Source organism: Strigops habroptila, chromosome 2, assembly GCF_004027225.2.
Source record: "Strigops habroptila isolate Jane chromosome 2, bStrHab1.2.pri, whole genome shotgun sequence".
NCBI classification, from domain to species: domain Eukaryota; kingdom Metazoa; phylum Chordata; class Aves; order Psittaciformes; family Psittacidae; genus Strigops; species Strigops habroptila.
Genome location: NC_044278.2, coordinates 32,049,903 through 32,072,467, shown reverse-complemented (window position 1 = coordinate 32,072,467; position 22,565 = coordinate 32,049,903). Strand labels below are relative to the sequence as shown.

Genomic DNA, 22,565 nt, shown 5'->3' with positions numbered 1-22,565 from the left:
GGAAGAACCCTTTGGCTTGTGTTCTATAGTCTATTTTTCCTATACTCATCTCTATTAGTTCATAGTTTCTTTACTTTAGTCCTGCTGTGCATGTTTGTTATTTCTTTTCTTTCCTCCTTTACTGGTCCAACATTCATTGTAATTATTCATGTATACAGCACTTTAGCTTGCATTTTTAGCTCTACATGGCATAACACCCATCCTCATGGTATTATACTTTCTATATGTCCAAAAAAAAAAGCTAACTTTGTCAGTGTTCTCATGTGTAACAGAATTCTAGCTTTGTATCAGCTTTAGTATTTCACATTAATTAAATCATCTTCAGCCTTTTAATTTGTAATACAGCAAAGATTTTATCAAGCAAATGTTGGATAATACAAACATATACCCCCACATAATTAGTATGTATGCTGCAGGGTGAGGAAAAAGTAGAGCATATAAAGACTAAGGAAATGGCTTAAGTAGCTCATAACAGAAAAACTGTCAAATGTTAAGAAGTGTTGTGCAAGCCACATCTGTAAATGTCATTAACATTTGTATATTCAGAAAAATTATATGCATGTTTCCTCAAGCAAATGTGCCTTTAAATTGTTTTCAAGAGTTTCTTTTTACCTTTTTAGGGCCAGCAAGCATTCGACCCATGAAGAACATAACAGCAATAGCTGGACGGGACACCTACATCCACTGCCGTGTGATCGGCTACCCCTATTACTCCATCAAGTGGTACAAGAACTCGAACCTGCTACCATTTAACCATCGCCAAGTGGCATTTGAGAACAATGGGACACTCAAACTTTCAGATGTGCAGAAGGAAGTAGATGAGGGTGAATACACGTGCAATGTCCTCGTTCAACCCCAGCTTTCCACCAGCCAGAGCGTGCATGTGACAGTAAAAGGTGAGGTGAACTCGGAAAACTAGAGCCAAGCTAATGGCTGTGTCTGTTATAGAATACGGAATTGCACATATAGGATTGTCCTGGCAGTTACATAATGAGGACTTAAGAAGGTTAATCCAGATTTGTGTTTATTTTTAATGATGACATAGATGCTAATCAGCCACTTTGTCTTGTTCTCTCTTGACTTTTACTCTCCTTCATTCAACTAGCAGCAGAAGTCTTGCAAAAGCAAGCTTTTTATGAGCAGTTTTCACTATAACAACTAAGTCAGTAGATTAATGGTTTGCCACCAAAGTTTGACTGGTGACTGTTTCTCTGCTGGATGACAAAACTCACGTTTTCATTAGCCAGTGACTTTCCAGCTTTCAAAAAATGAGAATTTTAATGTCTGTGTTTCTGTCAATAAGCAGAGACAGGAACTAAAAGCATTAACCTTGCTTTCCTCTTATTAAATGTGCTTTTCTGAGTGTTCTTGATGCTTAGGAGGCTAGCAGTGTAAATAAATGTGACTTGAAATTCTAATAGGATACTGAAAATCTATTCAAATAGTCCCAAACAAGGATGTTCAGATGGCCCTGAAAGACTTCAGCAATAGATGAGAATAGGAATTTTTTAGCATTGTGTTCTATTGGCAATGTTCAGACTTATTCACAAGGACACAAAAGACAGGAAACCTGATTGCATTAGCACCTAGTTTTGAGCAATGGGGCCACTAAGCAGTGTACTGCATGTGAACCTATAGGAAGAATTGAGGTATAATTTCACTGTTCCTGATGTTCTTAGAAACTTTTTGTGGGCTTTTTGGGGGGAGAGGAGATGAGAGAAGGAAAGTTGATTCCTGTATCTGTTCTCAGATAAGATACAGGGAACAGTAAGGTAAAATGACTTTGTTACAGACATTTGATCTTCTAACTTCTTTCTTCTGTTTAGCCCTTCCTTGTTTTCAGTCTGGAGTGATGTAATTGCTAATTATTTCAAGAGATTAGGGGATTAGCTTTAAGCCACTAGCAATTTGGACTCTGAAAAGCATATCTCACGCACCTGAGACCACCAGGTCACTGATCACATGCTGTGACATAAAAAGCTAATGTCATCATTTTTTTTCCATGTATGTTTGACATTACAATCATATTGCAGATCTCTTGATATGGTTTAGGAATTGAATGTCAAATTAGTAATTATGTGGTTGCTGCACTAACAGTTCACCATGGTAAATCTGGTGGGGAATGCTGTCTCTTAAATGATACTGTTCTTAAAAGACTATCGAAAATTAATGTAGCAGACAAAAACAACAACAAAAAACCAAAGCCAATAACCAAACAACCAAAAAAAAAATTAAAAAAAAAAAAAAAAAACAAACAAAAACCAAAGCCCACAAAAAATCCCTAAAACCAAACCAAACCAAAAAACCTCTCAAAACACAAAACAGAAAACTGTTTATTATTACAGCTCAGGCATTTAAATCAAAACATTACTAGTCACTGAGACTGCTAGCTGATGCCTCAAGTGCAATACTGTTTTTAATTCCATTAGATCACGATTTCAAACTTGACAATTCCTCCCCCAAAAAGCAGATTGCCATCTCTATCAATTTTGATTCCTTGAAAGTATTCTCTGTATTTCTGAATATTCAGCTGCCAGGACCACTGGCTGGTCAGAAATCTCAGAGTGACAGAATATACCCTCAATAACTTGCATAAACATGTGGCACATTTGAAGACTGCCTGTGGGCTGAGCTGCTGCTGCAACTGTAATGCTGCCCCATCCTGCTCCATAAGGCAGATGTGTCGGAGCTGTGCAAGTTGCAGTATGAAAAGCAGTCCATGACACATGCAAAGTAAATGTCTCAGGGTGGCTCTTATCTATTGGTCTGGAGTTTTCAAAGTTGGCTCCAAAGTGCCCTAGCTAGTTCATCATGCCTTGGCCTTGACAAGACACTGTTTTTAAAAAAAAGTTGATAGCCTGTCCTCATATGTTAAGCCTGAAATATCAAAGGTAAGGTTGTGTGTCAGACCTGAACAATTCTCAAGGTTCTGCTCTCGTAGCTGGAGGTCAGCATTGCCACAGTGTTTCTTCACATGGTTATGTATTGTTTTCTTCCATAACTAGATAGTGATTTTTATCTAACATATTGATGGAGAGTCAAAAGTGGCATGATGGCTTAAACTATTACTATTGCTTTCATTGCCTTCAGTTTTATAGATTCCAAAGTTAATGTGATAAATTTTCAGGCACTTCTATCTGATTCCAAGAAATACAACTTATGGCCCAGCTTGCATACTAGAGGTTAAAAAATGTACTCTGTAATATGACATTGTAAGGGGAGTTAATATCAGACCCAAATAACCTTATTTATAGTTCAGCTTCTTATACCATTGATATATTTTCTCCAGAGAAAGAGGGAGAATTCTTGCCCATCTTCAATGTCATGGGTCCTTTGGTTTGTTCTCACTTCTGCTACAAGTTTCTGGGTGACCTCAAATCAGTCATCTGAAGGGTAATTCATAATAGATAATACCTAATGAGCTGTTACTTGGAATTTTGCTTCCTCCACGTTCTGTTCTGAAGACATAATTATGAATTTCCTCATGACATTTCGAGATGATTATCTCTGTGGTATCAAAGTGGTTTAGAAACAATCCATTCTTTCCAAGACCTACCTGGGCAATCAGGAGTGTTTTGGCAAATGGCAACTGAGGCACAAACTGAACTTAAAAGTATCCACAAATTTTTGTACGTTCAATTTCAGAAGCCTACAGCTTGATGTTTTCAGTTCACCTGCTGTTATATACCATCCACATGTTAAAAGCTCTAGTTCCATTGAAATGAAGTTGCTTCTGAGAGTGATTTTTCCTTCTTCAGATCAGTCACATCACTCAGTTTAGCAACCCCCTAGGACAGATAGATTTAAGTAATTTAATTAGCATTATCTAAGAGATCTGTGGCAAAGGTGAATACAGAATTTGGCTGTACTGGTGTCCTGGTTTCAGCTGGGAGAGAGTTAATTTTCTTCCTACTAACTGGTGGAGTGCTGTGTTTTGACTTTAGTCTGAGAACAATGCTGATAACACACTGATGTTTTAGTTGTTGCTACGTAGCACTTACCCTGATCAAGGACTTTTCAGTCTTTCATGCTCTGACAGTGAGAAGGGGCACAATAAGCCAGGAGGGAGCAGAGACAGGACACCGGACCCTAACTAGCCAAAGGGGTATTTCATAATACAGCATGTCATGCCCAGTATATAAACTAGGAAGTTACCCGGAAGGGACTGATCACTGCTTGGGTCAGGCTGGGTATCGGTCAGCAGCTGGCGAGCAATCATACTGTGCATCACTTGTGTTTATTGGTTCTTTGGGTTTTTTTTTTAACTTTTCCCCTTTAGTTTTATATCTGTCTCCTTGTTATTCCCCTTAGTAGTAGTAGTAGTAGTACTATCATATTTTACTTTTATTTCAATTATTAAACCATTCTTATCTCAACCTGAGGGTTTTACATTCTTTTGATTCTCCTTCCCATGCTGCCTGGGTAAAGAAAAAGAGGGGTGTGAGCAAACAGCTGCATGGTACTGAGTTACTGGCTGGATTTAAACCATGACGGCAGGGCAACGTTTATCTGCATTATGCATAAAACTGGCCTTTCCTGTCTGCAGTCCTCTGCCATTTTGCTGGTCACATTTCTAGCTCTCCAGTACATGAAACATCCTCACTCTGTCTTGAATGAGGACTTGCTAAAAGCAGCACCTACGTAAAGATATGCAACAACATGAGCATGTATTCAAATACAAGAGGGCTGCCCATTCTGTACAGTATTTTGAGATTTACAAACACTCAAAGTAAAGATTTTGAACATCCTCAAGGGCATTCTTTGGAGATCACAGTAAGATCTCCGATAATAACATAAAGTTTCTTGACAATAACTTCAAAATGAAATCCTGGCTGCCAGAGAACCCAAGAGTGGATTATATACAGCCTTGGGTGTCCAGCCTCCCACCTGGCAGGCCACCAAGAAGCCAAAAGCCAAAAGCTGGGCACTTATGTACTATTCGACCTTAGGCCAGCTACTTCTTTGCATTGCTGATCAGAAGAATCAATTAGACACCACATGAAATCAGTTGTCCCATTTTTTCAGGAATAACTGGTGCCGTTGTCTGCATTGCCACATACCCCACAGATCTGCAGACTCCAAGTAACTGTCCCACGGAAATGTGGCGTGCCACCCACCCACCATCACTTGCCTGTCCCGTGTCTCTGTCCCAAAATCTGGATCCTGAAAGCTAGCAGTCCCATAAGCTGACTGCTGGGAGTTGACTGGGTAAGCTGGCAGGAAAATATGCAGGTTTCTGCTTGGCAGACATAGCTCTGTTGTGATTATGCCTGAGTCCTAATGGAGCTTTTTGGAAATCAAGCCATCTTGGCATTTTTTTTTATATTTAGATAAATGAATTGGCCAGTTCTGAGTTCTGACAGAAAGCCATGAAAACTACCTATCCTGTAATGCATACTTAAAGGGGGGAAAACTACAACTGTACTTGCATACTTAATTTCTAGTATTTTACACCTGTTGACCACTTCCCTTTGCAACTGCAATAATACCCTTTCAACATTTTGCTTTGGCCTGAAGTAATCACTGAGATTAGCCTTGCTAAAGGATACTGCATGGGTCCTTGCCAAGAACAGCATTATTCTTAACAGCACTAGTTTCTAACTCTGCATTTTACCCAGCTCTAGTGGTTTGCCAGTGGGGTTCATATATATCTGTGAACATCAGAGGACTATTTAAGTCTGACATCCTAAAAATAGTCTGCAGCAGATATAGGGTTTTGTGTTCATACCTTCTAAGTATGACCTGTCTTCCTTAGTCTTCTCCAACTTCTCCTTGCCCAAGTCCTGGCTTTTCTGCTCTAGGTTCCAGAATGAATCTATCCTCTGTGTCTTTCCCACCTCAGTTCTTATTTCCTCAGAGCCTTGTTCTCAGGACTCAAAACTAGTCTTTCCCTTCAGAGGTTCCAACTTTCCTCCCAGTCTCCAGTTACAGTCCTCACTTTCTGCCGGTCTTCACTTTCTCCACCTCTACCATGTCTGCCTTCCCTTCATGTGGGTCTTTGTTCACTGTCAGTGCTGTACCTCACCCTGCTGCTTCCTTTTCCCAGCCTCGCATCTCCAGCAGTTTCCCAACTGCACTTTGTCAACCTCCATCACCTCTGCAATTCCACCACAAGACTGCTTCCAACTTCTGACTTCTCTAAAAAAGGGGAAGTCAGAAATCACCCCCTAAACCCAGTTCTATAATTGCCTTTTGTTATTCTGAACACTGCTTTGAGCTTCTGCTCCATCACTTGCTGCTACAATCTACATGTCTAGCAATACAGGCTGGTTCCCTGCTTTGGTCCCTTGGCCCACACATCTCCTTTCTTTTTGCATTGAAATAACTTTTTACATGCTTCCTTGGCCCAGCACAAGTGATCATATGAGAACTAGAGAGACAAATCTGTCTGCTCTGATTTCTGACATCCCACCAGACTGCATCTGCCCCACATGGCTTGAACAGACTCAGCCACTGAGAGCAGTGATCGGATGCGTTCAGTGCTGTTGGAACCCTGGGAGCTCTTAGCTATTAGTCTCTGGCAAACATCTTCTCAGGATGTGAGAACTGCTATTTACTTGGTTTTGCTCAGACTGAAAAATTGAGGCACCCTTGTGATGGCTTTTCATAGAGACAGCAAGAATGTCTGATAACATGTGTCAATACCTGATGAATGTGAAATCCATCCTGCTAACCATGGGGCAGGTGAGACTTCTCAGATTCTCACAATGCCTTTTTTTTTCTTTTTTCTTTGTTTCTTTTTTTATTTATTTCAAAATATGTACTGCATCTCTATTTTTCCAACCTTTCCACCTTTTTCTTCAAATGGCCAAACAGTTGCAACTGAATTTTTCCAGCTGAAATGTCTCAGCCTGAGGCAGACACCTGGCCTGGAAAAATATTGTCCAAATAGAAGTCAAACTGCAAGCAAATGAAAATAGTCTTATAAAGAGAAGTGTTGGTAAACAAAGAAAGAGGTTATGTTACCCACCCCATCTGTAAGTTTCAGATTTCTGTTGAAAAACAACCCTTCAGGTGGCAAGATGGTATAATAATAATAGAAGCATCTCTTCTACAGCATTTTAATACATCTCAAAGCATTTTAAAAACAGGAGTGAGTTATTATTTCAGGGGGAGTTTATTATGTAATTCATAGTAATAGTTTTTTCAGCTACAGTAAAAGCCATCAGTGGTAAGTGATGATTTTCTTTTCATCAGTCTCATGGGACAGACTTCTCATGTAAACAGCCTGCTGCTATTCACACTTCTTCAACAGAAATTAATTGAAAAAGAAGTCCCTGAGAGCGAAGGGTGCAGCATCATTAAAATAAAAAGTGCGGTGTTCAAAAAGACTGTTTCTGATCTTGTAGAGCTTATATATATAATTTGATTTAGAAGGCTTCTCATTGCCTTATACCAAAGTGATAACACTTCACCTGTTGTGAACCACATAAAGAATCATACCAGCCTGTTTCTTTTAAGAAAACAAGCAAATCAAACAGGAGCTACTTCTAAATAACTTCATGTTGCAACTATTTGAATAGATTCTCCCCATTTTTCCTAGGAATTATCTAGCTTTTTCTAATAGATAAAATGTTATTGGCAGATTTGCATGGCAGATCAGTTCAGGGAGGGCTGATTTATATAGTGAAAAATATGCAGAGATAAAAGGGAAAAAACCATCAGGGGAAATCTTTCAAGAGCTCTTAGGCCCATGGTGCATGCTATCACCAAACTGCTAATTGTTTTATTCTTGGCATGGATTATGGCAAGTTTGAATTCAGTTTCTTGCATGTATCCAAGACGTTCAGTCCTACTGATTGAACCTTGCCAATAATTTGAGTCTGAAAAAACTTCTGGCCTTCATGTCCTTCAGGTACTTCTTTCATTATATCCTTTTTTGCCTTTCAGTCTCTCTTGCAATATCTTTTTGGATCCCTCCAAGCTTGTTGAAACTTCTTCAGGAAGAAATGTCAGATGTCTCGAAGTGACTGGAGTTGTCATATGCAGGAATCGTGCAAGGGCCATGTAGTGAGAATGGATGTGAATGTGCAGTTGTGCAAAAGATCCTGCAAAAATCCACCTAACAGTCATTCTCAGGTCACATAATGGGCATGGGGACTTGTTACAGGGAGCAAGCAGTGGCAGCAGTCTGATTTAAGGAAACGTGTTCTTTGATTGTGATATCTCCAATTTGAGACCCCTAGCATTTAACTCATAGAAGTACCTGAAGAAAAGACTAAACCAGTCTGCTACTCAATATGTGAGACTTGACAGGTCTATGTATACTATTACCATTCAACAACTCAAGATTAACCTTAAATTAAAATAGCTAATTTACATTCTTTAAAAGCTCACACGTGTAATGTGGATGCTGCAGCTAAGTGTCTTATTTTGTAGCAGTACAATTTTAATATACTGTACTCCTAATGATTTCACCTCTGACATTGCAGAAAATGGTCACCCAAAAATGTATGCTAAAGTTGTTTCATTATTATCCTAGTTTTCATGATGAGGAATTAGCATGCACAAATATAAAACCTTTCACTTAAATCTAAAATAAAGCTCATTGGCTTTGTGCATAATCTTATATCTTTCAAACACAATTGAAGTTGGTGTACGGATGTGTTTATTTATGAATTATGTGAGCAATGTGAAATGAGCCTTAGTGCTTGAATAAGACCCTAAGCTAAGTAGTTCAAGAGTATATGTATGTTATCCTTACCAAAAGCTAACCCTCTTCTCTCTCTTACGATGCAGCTTTATTTACTTTATTTTTAGAAAAAGGCATGTTCTTGCTATGTTTTATGTATTTTGTCAATTATATTTTAAATATTTATATATTTTTTACAATTGTTCTTAAATTTTTAAGCACTTTACTGCATCAAGTTAGTATGAGCTATTAGCAGTGTGTGCGTAAGTACATATCGTAAGCACATATGCAAAGTAAGACTGTGTGTGCCCATGATAGTGCAGGTCTGAAGTGTGCTGCCCTAATTTCAAATCAATGTGTATAATACATAGCATGCAAAATAAAAAAGAAAAAGGCAGTATAAACCGTGTGGAAATGGAAGTGTGATATAAAATCAGCCTCTTATGTACAGTCCTAGGGTAAAGGTAAAAGGGAAGCTAGTGTGAAACTGGTCAAAATACTCACAGGAATGATTTTCAGGGAAAGAGATCATTCTGTTCAGCTAAATCCGGAACTTTAGCTGTAGTGATTTAGTTGATTTAAACTTTTCACAGTGTTACCTGAGGACCACGTTCCAAAAGCACAGTAAAAATAATTGGTACGTTCTTCTGGATGCATAGCCTACAAGGGAGGCTTTTTACCAGACAACACTTTAACAATGAAGGTAACTGCTTGTTGTGTCTATACACTCTTGCAGCAGCTGACTTCAAATCAAGAAGGTTTCCTCTTTTAAAAAATAGGAAATGCATCCGCTTGGGCAGGAAACTGAGCTTTCCACCATCCTAGGTTTGCAGGGTTTCATATGATAAAGGCATGCACTTTTCTGCTCTCAATGGAGGCTGAAAGGAGGTGGTTCGGTTGACGGATGAGATATAACATAAAAGCACTCTTGGTTTCTATACAACATTTTGCATCCTTCCTTATTTTAAAGGATCTCCCAGAATGGCATTAGGGAGCCTGTGAGCTACCAGTATTGCATTGCAGGAAATGGGAGTAGGGATAAAGGTGAAGAATGAAGTCTCTCTCATAAGCTCCCCTGAGAAATATGTACCACAGCATTTGCTCTGCCATAATTGGAAACATTCCTGATAAAATACCACAGCTTGTTGTGGTAAGATTTTGAAGATTTGAATACAGGGTTAATTTTGGTAACTAATGAACCTACACGTAGAGGGAAATGTACTGCAACAGCAGGAGCATTGCAGGAATTAGTTTGGTTAGGCTTTTTGATTTGTTTTGGTTTTTTTTTTTTTCAATGCATATACTTAGAAAGGTGCATACACAAATGTTCTAAGTGCATACACTTAGAAAGAATATGACAATATTCCTTCTTTTCAAGACAGGATATATTAGTATAAAACAAGGGAGTGGGGTATGAGTTCACCTCAGCAAATGCCTTTTGCTGAGTGACATGCCCTATTGATAAGGCTCAATACATACAAGAAAGAAGCGGAAAAATCCAGTGCTTCAGTGACTGTGTGCAATTGCTCAGACCATCACCCACAAGGGATGGAGCTGTTTAGGAGAAACAGTTGATGGTTGAAAAAACTTACAAATGACTAGACTGTGGCTAGGGTTTGTGCAGAGACAAAACAGTTTTGGATTTTGCTCTCAAGAGTGTGAAATCAAAGGGTTAAGGGCTTCCTTAAGAGGCTACATAGTTTGGTGGTTATTACTTTGCATCAGCCAATGGACCAGTGTTCTGAGTATTCATTGCCAAAGGGATTTTATACTGTGGGCAACAGTGTTGTTGCAAGAAAATCCATTAGGGAACCATTTGTAATGATAAAGCAGAGGACAACTTTCATTCTACTATGCAGCGCCACAGGAGAGGAATATTGCATTCACGATGCTGCTGCAGGAGACAGGCTATCTGCAGGATACTCTGTTTTAGTGAGTCTTTTCAGCAGTTTCCAACATAACTCCCAAGGAACGGAGGGCAAGAAATTAAGGATGTTCCCCTGCTAATGGAGAGCAGTGTGGAAGCCCTCCTTGCCCTCCTTTACAGTAATCTCCCAGAGGTACAGAAGACCTTGCTAGGGCACAAAACCATAATTTAAATCTTCCTGCATTAGTACTAATGAGGCTGGCCCATGATCCTCTTTTTAAATAGACACTTAATTCAAGCACTCATCAATAAAGCATTCCCAAGACATTGCACTTCACTGCATGAAGCGGAGATTTTTCAATCTTCTGCCTGTTGCGAGTAGAGGAAGAAATATTCCTTACGTGTACACAAGCATACATACACATACAGCCCTTTCTATAGTTAACAAGTAATACCTTATGTATAAAATGGCATAATTTAACAAAAAAAAAAAAAAGAAGCTTTGAAGTATGATCAAACTAGAGCTACATATAGGGAAGGAAAATACTTCAACACACCTTGAAGTATTTAAACACATTTTTAAATACATCTGTCCTACTGTAACTTTTCTCTACCAGAGGTAAAGTAATATACACCCCTCCTATGTTTTTAATGCTGTTTGTCAATGAAACAGCTTTAGTTTAAAAAAAACAAAACAAAAAAAACCCACATGCTATTTAATCAAGCCTCATTGTTTTTTTCTGTCATGGATATATGTCAACTTTTTACTGCAGAGATATATAGACTGACATATATATTTATGGCAACTTCAGTATTTCAGAAATTATTTGCCTTAATGTCAGGTATGCTTTAGTCTATGTTTTTAATAAGTGATTTTTTTGTGATTGTTTCATTCTTTAAACTGACAGGAAGAAAATTTATCTGCTATGTTAGGTCGCCAGTAACTGCCTTTATCAGACAAAACTGGTAAATACTGTGGCTGAAAAACATTCAATACTTCAAAGTCAACACTAGACTATTCATTTTTTTTAAGTACTGATTTTAAATTACACGCTGTTTTTAAAAATAAGCTACTTGTCAGGACTGCAAGCTGCTGCAGGTTGAATATATGTTATATTTTATGAAGCAGAAATAAATGTTGGTTTCCTCTGTATCTTAAAAACCTGAGTAGAAGGAAAATGTGCTGTCTATAAATATTTTAGCCAATTTCTGAAATGCTCTGCAGGCTGCTGCTTAAATTTTAAAGTTGGTAAATGCAGCCTTGCAAATCAATATTTTCTGAAAAATATTTCAATGTGATCTAATGATCTTGCTCCCTGTTTTCTGCATCAGGGAGATGGAGAGTGAAAATGTACATACTCCTTCAGAAATATGTTGTCTGACTTTTGATATCATTTTGTCCATGAAAGATTGGTTCAAATTTATTACACACTCAGCAGAAAATACAGAACCAATTTCCCACCCTGTTGTGAATTTCAGCATATCTTTCAGTAATGATGTCTGAGATTATGAAAAGAGTTTGGGCAGAAACGTGCTAGCCAATACAGTAAGGGGGGCACTTGGCATTTAGCAGATATTTGCAGTCATCAAGGAAAAAGGTTATGTCAAAGCCTTTTGACAGTCTCATTCTAAAAATTTCTTATTCCCACTTATAGACTGCTTGTCAATAAATACTAAGAGAAATTTGGCCTCTTTCTGCTGATGTACAAAGAATCTGAAATATCCATGTGAATGCGTTAGCTGTGTTAAGGTAATTAGAAGAGGCAGGCAGACATTTTGCCTCACTTCCTGACACTAGGTCCCCAACTGAAAAAGCAGTCAATTTCCAGTGCTCAAAGTTCAAATAAACGCAGTAATTTATGCAGTATTTCTTTTTTTGTGTATGCCTTATCTGCCAGATTTTCCAAACAACAGGTTTTAGAGATTTGAGAGATGGCAGTCAGGAAAAGGTGTTACAGCATGTGAGAAAAATTGGCTGCAGTGGCACTTCTCACAACCACAGACAGCGAGCTGCTCTCAGAAGTCAAGGAAAGCCTGTAAGGATGACTTGTGATACCCTATGCCTGATGTTACCTGTCTGCAGCAGCTACACATGGTCATAACTTCTCCTCATCAAATGGCATTATGGTTATGCTAGAAACAGTGGAGTTAATGTCTGATTTGTGCCAATCATCTCTTGCATCTTGATGTACACAAGCATTTGAACATGCCTTTGAACAATGCCTTTAACCTTCAGGGGGTTGGTATCGTTTCCTTAGTGAAAAAATTTCTTACTCCCAATGCTCCTCCTGTTGGAGGAACAGCTAACATACGCAATGATCAAAAGAAATGCTTTGAGCTAACATGGTAATGGTCGCTAAAACCTGCCCCTGTGTCCCAGAAATAGGACACTGGCAGAGGAGAAAAAATGCTGCTGGGGAAGTCAATGAGCTAGCATACATTGCAACCACTTTGAAGAGCTTTTCTGCTTCAGGTCTGGGGAAAACACAGCCTTAGATTTGCTAAAGGGAGAAAGGACAGAAGAAATACAATTAGATAAAACCACCAACTCCATTTTCTTCTGAAGCTAGTTAATATAGAGCAGTATAAACGTTCTGTTGTGCATATCCTTCAATCTTTCCTGTTAAAGATGTTCAAATGCACTACCGAGTATATGTAAGTAATCTCTTAGGCAAGAATAGGAAAATGCACTTCTATATCTCAGGTACACAACCTCCAGGAACCTTCTCTTTTGAGGAATGAGTATTTGAGTACTGCTTGCAAAGTTGGTTTTATAACCTTTTCAAGAGTGATTGATATAAAGCTATCTTAGATCAATGCCCTGGCTGTTAAAATGCTCCCATGAGAAGGGGAGAAGATTTCAGTTCCTTCTTCTGGGTAGGTATTTGAGTCTCAATTTACCAAATTGTTCGTAATGACAAATTCTTCCAACCACAAGCTGGAGAAAGTGAGGCACCTCCATTAATTCTTGCTTTGTTTATTGAATCAAACCCACTATTTCCTTTGCTTTTATTAAAAATACCTGAAGAATAAATGTTATTTAAGCAGCAGAATTCTTCCCCATGATAGAAAATAAGAGCATTTCTTTCATATCTTTTTGTTCAAACACAGAATAATAAGTGAAAAAAATATAAGATTGACAGGCAAAAATGCTTAGCAGGAATTAAACACCAACTTGGGTGTTTATGTCTTGTACTGCCCCCTCTGTTTAGAAATAATTTTTAACTTAATTTGCTATGGTACAAGTATATGCCTTTCACTACATACCTCTACTCAACCTTATTGAGAATTGTGATTTGAAATACTAAGAAATAAGTGCCAGGAGCAGTTAGAGAAGCTTACATTCCATTTCATCACATCACAGAATCACAGCTGGAGCATCTTCCAGGTTTATTCTGTGACCCTAGGCAAGGCTCTTGCACCAGACCTTGAAAGCTGCTGAGCTCTTCCTGGACTGTCCAGGCAGTGTCACTGCTGAGAGATTTGGAAAGTCACAAATTGGCAGTGTGATTTCTTGAAGAGGTACTCAATACACTTGCAGGAATCTGCCGGTGTCTGATGTCTTAGAAGCCAGGAATTTTAACACTTGTGATCTCTGTTTATACATTGAGTACTCAAGAAAATAAAGGTATTTGTAAAAGACTTAATTTTTTTAGCTAAACAATTCTGTATTGCTGTCAAAGGTGTTGATTTTACATATTCAGCGCTGTACATCTGTTCCATTATATTCTTTTCAGAAATGAAACCATAACTGCAATAGCTCCTCTTTCCACTTTTGTTTCAGTTCCACCTTTTATTCAGCCTTTTGAGTTCCCGCGGTTCTCCATCGGCCAGCGGGTCTTCATTCCCTGCGTGGTGGTGTCCGGGGATTTGCCCATCACAATCACCTGGCAAAAGGATGGCAGGCCGATCCCAGCCAGCCTTGGGGTGACGATTGACAACATCGACTTCACCAGCTCCTTAAGGATTTCTAATCTTTCACTGATGCACAATGGGAATTATACCTGTATAGCTAGAAATGATGCAGCAGCTGTGGAGCACCAAAGCCAATTAATCGTGAGAGGTAAGTAGATGTAATTAGTTTGAGGGGCGCCAATTAAGCAGAATTCATCAGCATTTTGTAATGATATCTGTTTGATGGGAAGTATAAAAAAGAGTAAAATATGGTAATCCCTCTCTTCATCACAGAAAGCACACAGAGCAATGAAGCACAGAAACTAATATGACTTTTCTATCTAAAAGTCTTGAAACTAATCAGAAACTCTGGAGTGGGTCCCCCCATCCACAGGTGGGTGGGGGAGCCTCAAGGCTGACTTCCTGGAAAATTTTGTGAGGCACAAGCCTGTTCATTGAGATCAAGCCTTCAAAATGGTATCAAATTCCTCTCTCTTATTATTTTACTCTGAATACCCCCATTTTTTATTTAGCTCAGTCTCTCATATAACATTATGTCACTAAAAAAACAAAGCATTGATATTGATTTCATGGGGAAAAGATTCTCGCTGTTACTATGTTGTTCTTTTCCTTAGTTGTGTTTATTATGCAATTAGCATGATTAATTTGCTCATGCTGACTTCACAACATTTTGCCTTGAAATAGATGCGAATATAGTTCCAGTAAGGAGACATTTTATGTGGAAAAGACCTTTCAGAGAGATACCTCGCTTTCAATAGCTTTTCCCTTTCAAATCGCAATTTAGCCAGATTACATACAAATTATGCCTTGTGATAGATTTTCTAATTTACTTCAACAAAATCAAATTGCTTCCTTTTGTTTCTGAAAGTTTTTCAAAGTGCTTTAAATTTTAATTTTTAAAAAATTAGTGTTATACTCTTTCATTCCCACCATCTCTTTCTTGCTACAATGCCATTTGACTGCTCAGAGAAAGAGGACATACACTGTAATCCAGCAAGTAACCCTAGTTATTTCTGCCTGTTGCTAATCACTACATTTTATATTCCTTTATGCAAGTTTACCAAAATAACTCTTAAAACCACTCAGGGGCTTTTGCCATCTTTTCCAGGGTTTTTTTTTTTTTCCCTCTCAAAAACTCATTTGAAGCAAAATCTTGTGAAAAGCTCTTTCTTTTATGTCAAATCTTCCCACTGTCCTAGGACTATCCTTAAATGAATTATTACCCAGTTTTCCACTTATAGTATGTATTTGCTCATGGCTTTTATGTTAGTATTTTCAAAACTTGGTGGCAAATAGGTTCATTGCTTTTTCAAAAATTTTGATATAAATATGATTTTAACAATTTTTTTTTCTTTTTTAATTTTCACTGGTTTTAATCTTCTTTAAGTATTATTCAGTACAGATGTCTATAACTTTCCCCATCTATCTAGTACTTAAATGAAGTAGTCTAAATAACTACATGCATATAATTATTCTTTTCCTAAGATGTTCTGCTAGCTTTTAACCCTATTCATCACTCTAATAATAAAAGATTTTCCTCATCTTTTGCTGGAGAAGGGAAAGTTGGCAACCTTCCACCACAACAGACAGTCCACTGGCTATGTCTGCCCTACAAAGGAGTGCTGCATCTAATAACAGCTGAGTTCATACCTGATCTGCAATTACACTCAGTGCTTGAAGTGACTGGAACGAACCACTGTAGCAACTCTGTACAGGATCCTATAGGCATGTCATCAAACCAGGGATGGTATGATGATCTTGATTGTACCATGGAAACTGGCTCTCTGCAAACACTGTCTATCCTTTTTTCAGCAACGAGACCTATGATGCTGTAACAACTCAAGTGAGCTCATGTGTAAGGATTTCTGCTCTGTGCCCCTCTGATCAGGGCAAGCCGTGCTTTCCCCTAACTTCTCCCTGCCTTGCCTGTATGGCAGTTTCCCTGCCTCCTGCTGTCAGTGGGCAATTCCTCTTCTGGCAAGCCCCTGGCTGGCGAAACCGCTGTTCCCTGAACATGTCTGCCTCTTGCTGACTTTTTTGACACCAATCAGTTTTCTCTCCATGTCCAAGAGAGGTGTTCTGGGTAGCCTGCTCTCGCACTGGAAGACACTCACGCCGCTGACACCTCCATTTTGCCCTCATGTGCTGCTGCTCTCATTGCATCTCCTGATGAGGGCTCTGCCCCAGTGGTGGGATGGCAACTGTTGAGTGCATGTGCCTGAAGGGTGTCCTTATAAATCCCTGGGCATGATAAGGGTAGCCTTTCACTCCGTTTTACCCAGAGGCTTGGAGAAGCCTTCTAGAGTCCTACTCCTGCAACTTTTATTAGGAAGCTATGAGGGCTACTTCGTTTTTCCCCTCTTGGTTATGTTTCTGCCCAGCCAATGCTCTGCCGCAACCTCCTTTAAGCTTTTCTCCTCTCTTCTCTCTCTGTCAATTTAAATGATAATGTCTTAATCAGTTTTGTGTATGCATCTGGGATAATAGTTCTCCCTCAGAGGAAAAGGGGGAAATATAATATGATGTCTGACCTGAATTTTCTGCCAAAACCCTGGACTGACCTCTTTCTCTTTTACTGAAACCACTCCATCTGTGTCATTCCACATAGAAGACACACAGCCATCAGAGGGTCACTTTTGATCACTACTCATCTGCATCCAACCTGACCTATACACATTTAAGTAAAGACTTGCTTTCCTGCTGTCTGTTCCTTCTCCAAGCTTTCTGATCTCTCCTCACCTTTTTGTTTATGGGTGCCATATAACTGAAACATATTATTTTTCTAAATGAACTAAGTGATTTTTCTACAAACCAAGGGAGAAAAATGGTGCTTTAACTCTTCTTATTTCTAATGCACATTGTGTGATGGCTTCTCAGCAGCGTACTTTAAAATTAAATGTTGGCTTTCCTAAATGTCAGGGGATGCGTTCTGCGAATATCTTATTTATGTGAAGTTTGTGCATTTTGATATGAAAGTAGACAGTAAATGGGAAAGTAAAGGGAGATATGACTGTTCACCACAAAGTTCCTATTTCCTTATCTATACTGTCCTTGTATTCATTTTAAAATCAGACTTAAACATGATGAAAGCTATCATGTTTCCAAAATAAGTTGGAGTCCATATCATTTACAATACTTGGGTAGACTTAGAAGTAGAATCTAAATCCAGTGCATTCCTAAAATGAACGAAGAAACACAGGCCAACTGCTTGTTGCTACATTTAAAGTACTAGTGAGTAAACAACTTCTGCAGAATCCATGCAGCCAGATAAATTCTTCAGCTTTACAACTTAAGACTTTTTCCTCAATATTTTCTATGTTGGATTGCATGTATCTACTATTTTTAAGCATTCACATTTTTCTGTTAAGTTTAAAGTCTGTTAAATAGCTTTCCTATATTCTTCCTACAAATATAATTTTTCATATCTAAACTGCACTGCTATTTTGCCAGGAGTATTAAGATGCAAAAAAAAAAAAAAAAAAAAATTAAAAAATTTAAGCACTAGTCTCTCAAAATCTGTGGGCACCCTATCGTAAATCTTCACTGCTGTTGCTGTTATTTTGTGCTCTAGGAAAGAAACTGACGTAGGCAGTCCAGGTGAGCGAACACAGAGCTTTCCTTCTCCAAATCTTATCCTCTGCCAGATCCCAGTCTGCAGTTCCTCCAGAAATGCATTGAAAATTTGAAAGCTAGAAGAGTTTCTCACAGACTCACCAGTCATTATTATTTTGACATATATATTTTATTTCTTGTCATGCTCTCAGCTTGCTAGGTATGCTGTTAAGAAAAAGGAAAGAATAGGATCCTGTCATGGAAGCCACCCATAAAAATTAGGAAATATCTTCTCTGTCAACTAGTTATGTTATCCTGTGGAATTAACTAGGGCTTTAGTCTTTAGGACTGTCTTCTAAAGAGTGATTAAAATCTATATATACTTTATCACGTGTTATTCTTTTCTGTAGGGTTTCCTAAAATGGGAATGAAGTAATTATGAAATAAAAAGCAGTGAAAAATATTTTAATTGGTAACCAAAAAGAAAAAGCTCATAAATGTAGTAATTTAAAATTTTTCAAATACGGCCACAAAAGAGAATTCAAATACAGTAATGGGTACATAAATCATGATTTTATAATTCCTGTTAGTGAACACATCATAAGTTAAAACTGAGATGAGATAAATACCTACTAAAACCTCTTAATGCGTTTAGTGCATAAAGTGTAAGTGTGTTTTAATTTTGCATTTGGCAGAAATGTTGAATATCGTTAGATTGTTAGGCACCCAATGAGGAGTCCCTAAGCCTTGAATCTTCCAATTAGGAAGTAAGTATTCATCTGTTTTCTAATGTTTGATCGTGGTGCTGGTATGATGCAGCAATTGCAGCTTGTGATAGAAAAACAGGGTGAGAAGATTTATGGTTGCAGCTGGAGTCAAAACCCATTTACTTTCTTTGCTGGCACGTACACTGCAGCTCTGAAGATTACTCTTGAAAGAGTAACTTCCTATTTAATGTTCTAATTAGGCAAACCTGGTCAACACAAACCACTAGGCACTGTCTCATTTTGCAAAAGTACGTTTTTTTTTTCTTGAACTGCATAGCAAATGGTTTTACTAAACCAGCTAAATCGACCCCTTAGGTCCAATGACCAAATTTAATAACTGTTCATCTTTGCTAAAGTACAGTGTTTAATGATCTCATTCATTAATACATCAATGGTTGCTTTGGCTGATTAAATTTCTTCCATCATTTTGACAGAATGATCTAAATGTAAAGTACAAATATTCCATGTAAAACTGAAATGCTGTGTTCTGGGCCAATGTCATAGATTATTTCTTAACTCACTCCAGTAGCCCATCGGAGGAGCTCATCTTATGAGCCTTCAGAATTGCTCTCTGGAGTGATATACTGATCGCTCTACTTGGGAGCCAGAAGCACTTGCATAGATATGAAGTCCAGGAAGAAATGTGCAAGTTTGCTGTCTGGTCCCCGGCATAAAGCACATCCAGAAAGGATTCTTTGATTTACATAAAGCAAAATTAAATCAGGGAATGTTAGCCATGCACTCATGAACTGATTTTTGTTAGTAGCTTGTAAAGTCCATCGAGACCAGTGATGACATTACTAAGCAGTCTCTTCATGGGGTACCAACTTATATTTTATCATCTTATCAGGATTATTTCACACAAGGAGCTAATAAAAGCATTTTCCTTCTCCTAAAATGGCACTATGACATTCATGTTACCTTCAACATCCTATTCTGATTGCTCTCATCCTTTGTTTTCCCTTTGTGAGAGCCTGGGACTGCTAGTCATAATATTGACTGAAAACACCTTTTTAGGTCCTTTGAGTTCAGCCATTAAATAGTTTGCATCTGTCAACTTATTGCTCTTACGCTAAACAATTCAACAGCTCATTTCTCATCACAGATCCGTGGGCTGCATGAAATGAGAAAGCCTAACAGAAATTCACTGTTAAAGGAATTTTAAATGCCCTCCTTTACAGACTCACAGGAGTGTGCTATTGAAACAAGAGTAATAATGAATGCAGAACTGTTCAGTCATATTCGTGAGCTATTTCAGAATGTTTCACTTCTAAAGGGGCAGAGGAGGCCCACACCTTTACAGCTAAAGAGAGAGGAGGAGAACTAATTGTTTGCTTTTCTCCACTAACTCCACTTAAGCATATCAGACAAATTAACTTTGCTAAATTCTTCTAAGAAAATTTTCTTTAAGGGTTAATGAATTCCTGAAAGATAACAAAAAAGTGAATGTAGCCTTATAATCCAATGATAAGTATCAAAATCTAGATCAAATAATACGTGCATTGTCTTCCAAAATATGGTAACACATAGAACTGACCAAGTTTTAATTTGAAACAAAATTGAGAAGCAAACTATCAGTGAGGAAAAAATAAATTTAAAGGTCTCCTCTGCTTACTTTTTAATCTTTCCTATAAGAAGAAAAATCCTCTGGTTTACCTAGACAGCAATACGAAAACAACTGAAAAGTCACTGAATGAGTAATTTTGTTTCACTGTAGCATCTTTTCTGATTTCTATTGGCAATCTTAAGACTAAGTGTCAAGGTTTCATGTCTTTAAAATCAGAGCAGCAGCTGGCATTTTTATAAGCAGTCCTAAAGGGAGGACAAAGCCTTACTGAATATAGAAATTGTTTCTATTACTGGATGTGGGCAGAGTTTTTGCCAAGTAAGGTTGAAACATGCTTTGTTTATGGAGCAGTATAAATAAACAGTACAACTGCTAATCATACATCAGGCTCTGGAGCTTATATGGCAAAATTTAATTTCCACAGTTACCATTCTGGTATCATTCTGTATTGAAAGTAATGATTAGAAGTGAGAATACCAAGAATATTTGAGCAAAACCTTAAGTTTTACATATACCCAAAATACAGTGAAATCAATATGATAAAATGCCGTGTTCAGAGCTTGTCAGCCTTAGCACCTGACAACACATCAAGAATATCTAAATGAGTTCATTAAAATGTGGAAGGATAAATTTCACAGAAATGCTCAAACAACATTCATACTTGTAATCCAATCCATTTTTCTCTATGTATGCCCAAAGGAATTAGACAAAAAAAAATAAATATTATTTTAACAGAAAACTTTAATGCAAATAATATTTTAAAGGCTGATTGCCTTTATTCCATACTAGTCAACCTTGCTTAACTTTTCCAGAACTTTCTGCATATGTGTACCCATTTAATATAATCAATTATTTCTTGAAAAATTAGCACTTTTTGCTAGTGGCATCAATAGTGAATGAAGAATATAAAGAAAATGTTTTTCAAGAAGGGAAATAAAAAAGTTGCGTAAGTTTCGAATAGTATGAGATTTTATGCACTCTCTCTTCACACTTTTCAGTGGTAGAGGAGGCCAGTAACTATCAGTCACTCCATTGCATCATTTGTAATCATTAACCTGTATAAGAGATGCAGCTGAGGTGGTTCCGTGTTTTGGGTTTGCTGAGGTTTTTTTGGTCTACTCTTCTTGTGGATAAGCAGCTTGTAAGCGATTTTTCAGAAGCTGTGCATACAAATGCATAAATGCATACTTACATTTACTGAGGTGAAACAAGCTGATGCCACTGTGCTGAGTCATATAAAATGAAACCTTTTTGTGCAACTAATTGTACTTTCCACCTGCTTTGGAAAATAAGTGCTTGGGACTCCTTTTGTGTTTGTGATAAAATGAACACAAAACAATGAGAAAAGAGCTACTGAAGCAAATGTCTTCTGTCTTCTCTGAGTAGATAATTAGAACAGGGTGGGTGATTGCCCAGAGGTGCCGTTGCCGGGATTTCATTTTTGATGTTTACCTATCATGAATAACGTCACATATGATATATGTTGGTCAGTGTGACAGCCATTTAAAAGCCAAAATGTTTGACAGCAGTGTAAATATCTCCTACTACAAAGGTGTTTCTTACCTCTATCACTGTTAATTCCTTCTGTTTCTTCTAGCCACATTCCAAACAGCAGTGGAGCTTCTTTGTACATAGTTAGGCAAGAAACCGCTGTGCATCGTAGCTATAGGATTCAATTAACAAAAAGTCCAATTAAAAGGTTTGTTTGCTCTCCAGAAGATTGTTCTCCTCTTTTAAAACACAGTTGTATCTATGAAGATGGAAAGAGAAAGTTGAAGTGGAGTCTGGATTATGGAGGCATGCAGAGGAAGGCTTGAGCCGTTGTGAGGAGGGTTATCTGAATCTGGAGGCAGTATGTCTAGATATCTTCAATTTTTAGCAGTCCTGTCCATACCAACACCGCCAGCTCAAGTTTCTCCTTAAGGAAAACTCTCTGGTATAATGTAAGGTGCTATTTGCATAAAATATGAGAATGTTTATACTGAAAAATCTTTAAAGTCATGTATTATAACATTGGTGCTTCTGCTGCACAGTTTTTCTGATATATAATCAGTACTATATTCATGGCCATTAAGAGCTGTTTCTAATTCAATGTCAGTCACTGTACTGATGCTCCACTTCTGTTCTGCCTTACACTTCCTCATGCTACAGCCTTCTCTCATAGTTCCTTTCTTAATTTCTGACACTTCTGGAGAGGCAGGTGGTGGGATCTGATGGGGGATTGGGTCAAAGCAAGGAGGGATGGCTGGGCCCTTTGTTCTGTCT

The 22,565-nt window shown here is 38.0% G+C and overlaps 1 protein-coding gene across 4 annotated transcripts in view; it reads left to right on the top strand.

Moving 5' to 3' along the window:
* Positions 1 to 22,565, top strand: part of DSCAM (DS cell adhesion molecule) — a 476,005-nt gene that overhangs the window by 304,079 nt on the left and 149,361 nt on the right. For all 4 annotated transcript variants that reach the window (XR_003990146.1, XM_030477062.1, XM_030477064.1 and 1 more), the window contains exons 8-9: positions 621 to 896; positions 14,284 to 14,562. Coding sequence is in view for 3 of the 4 variants with exons in the window: in XM_030477062.1 (XP_030332922.1) it covers positions 621 to 896; positions 14,284 to 14,562 (555 nt within the window). In the remaining variant the exon portion in view is untranslated. The remainder of the gene's footprint in view (positions 1 to 620; positions 897 to 14,283; positions 14,563 to 22,565) is intronic.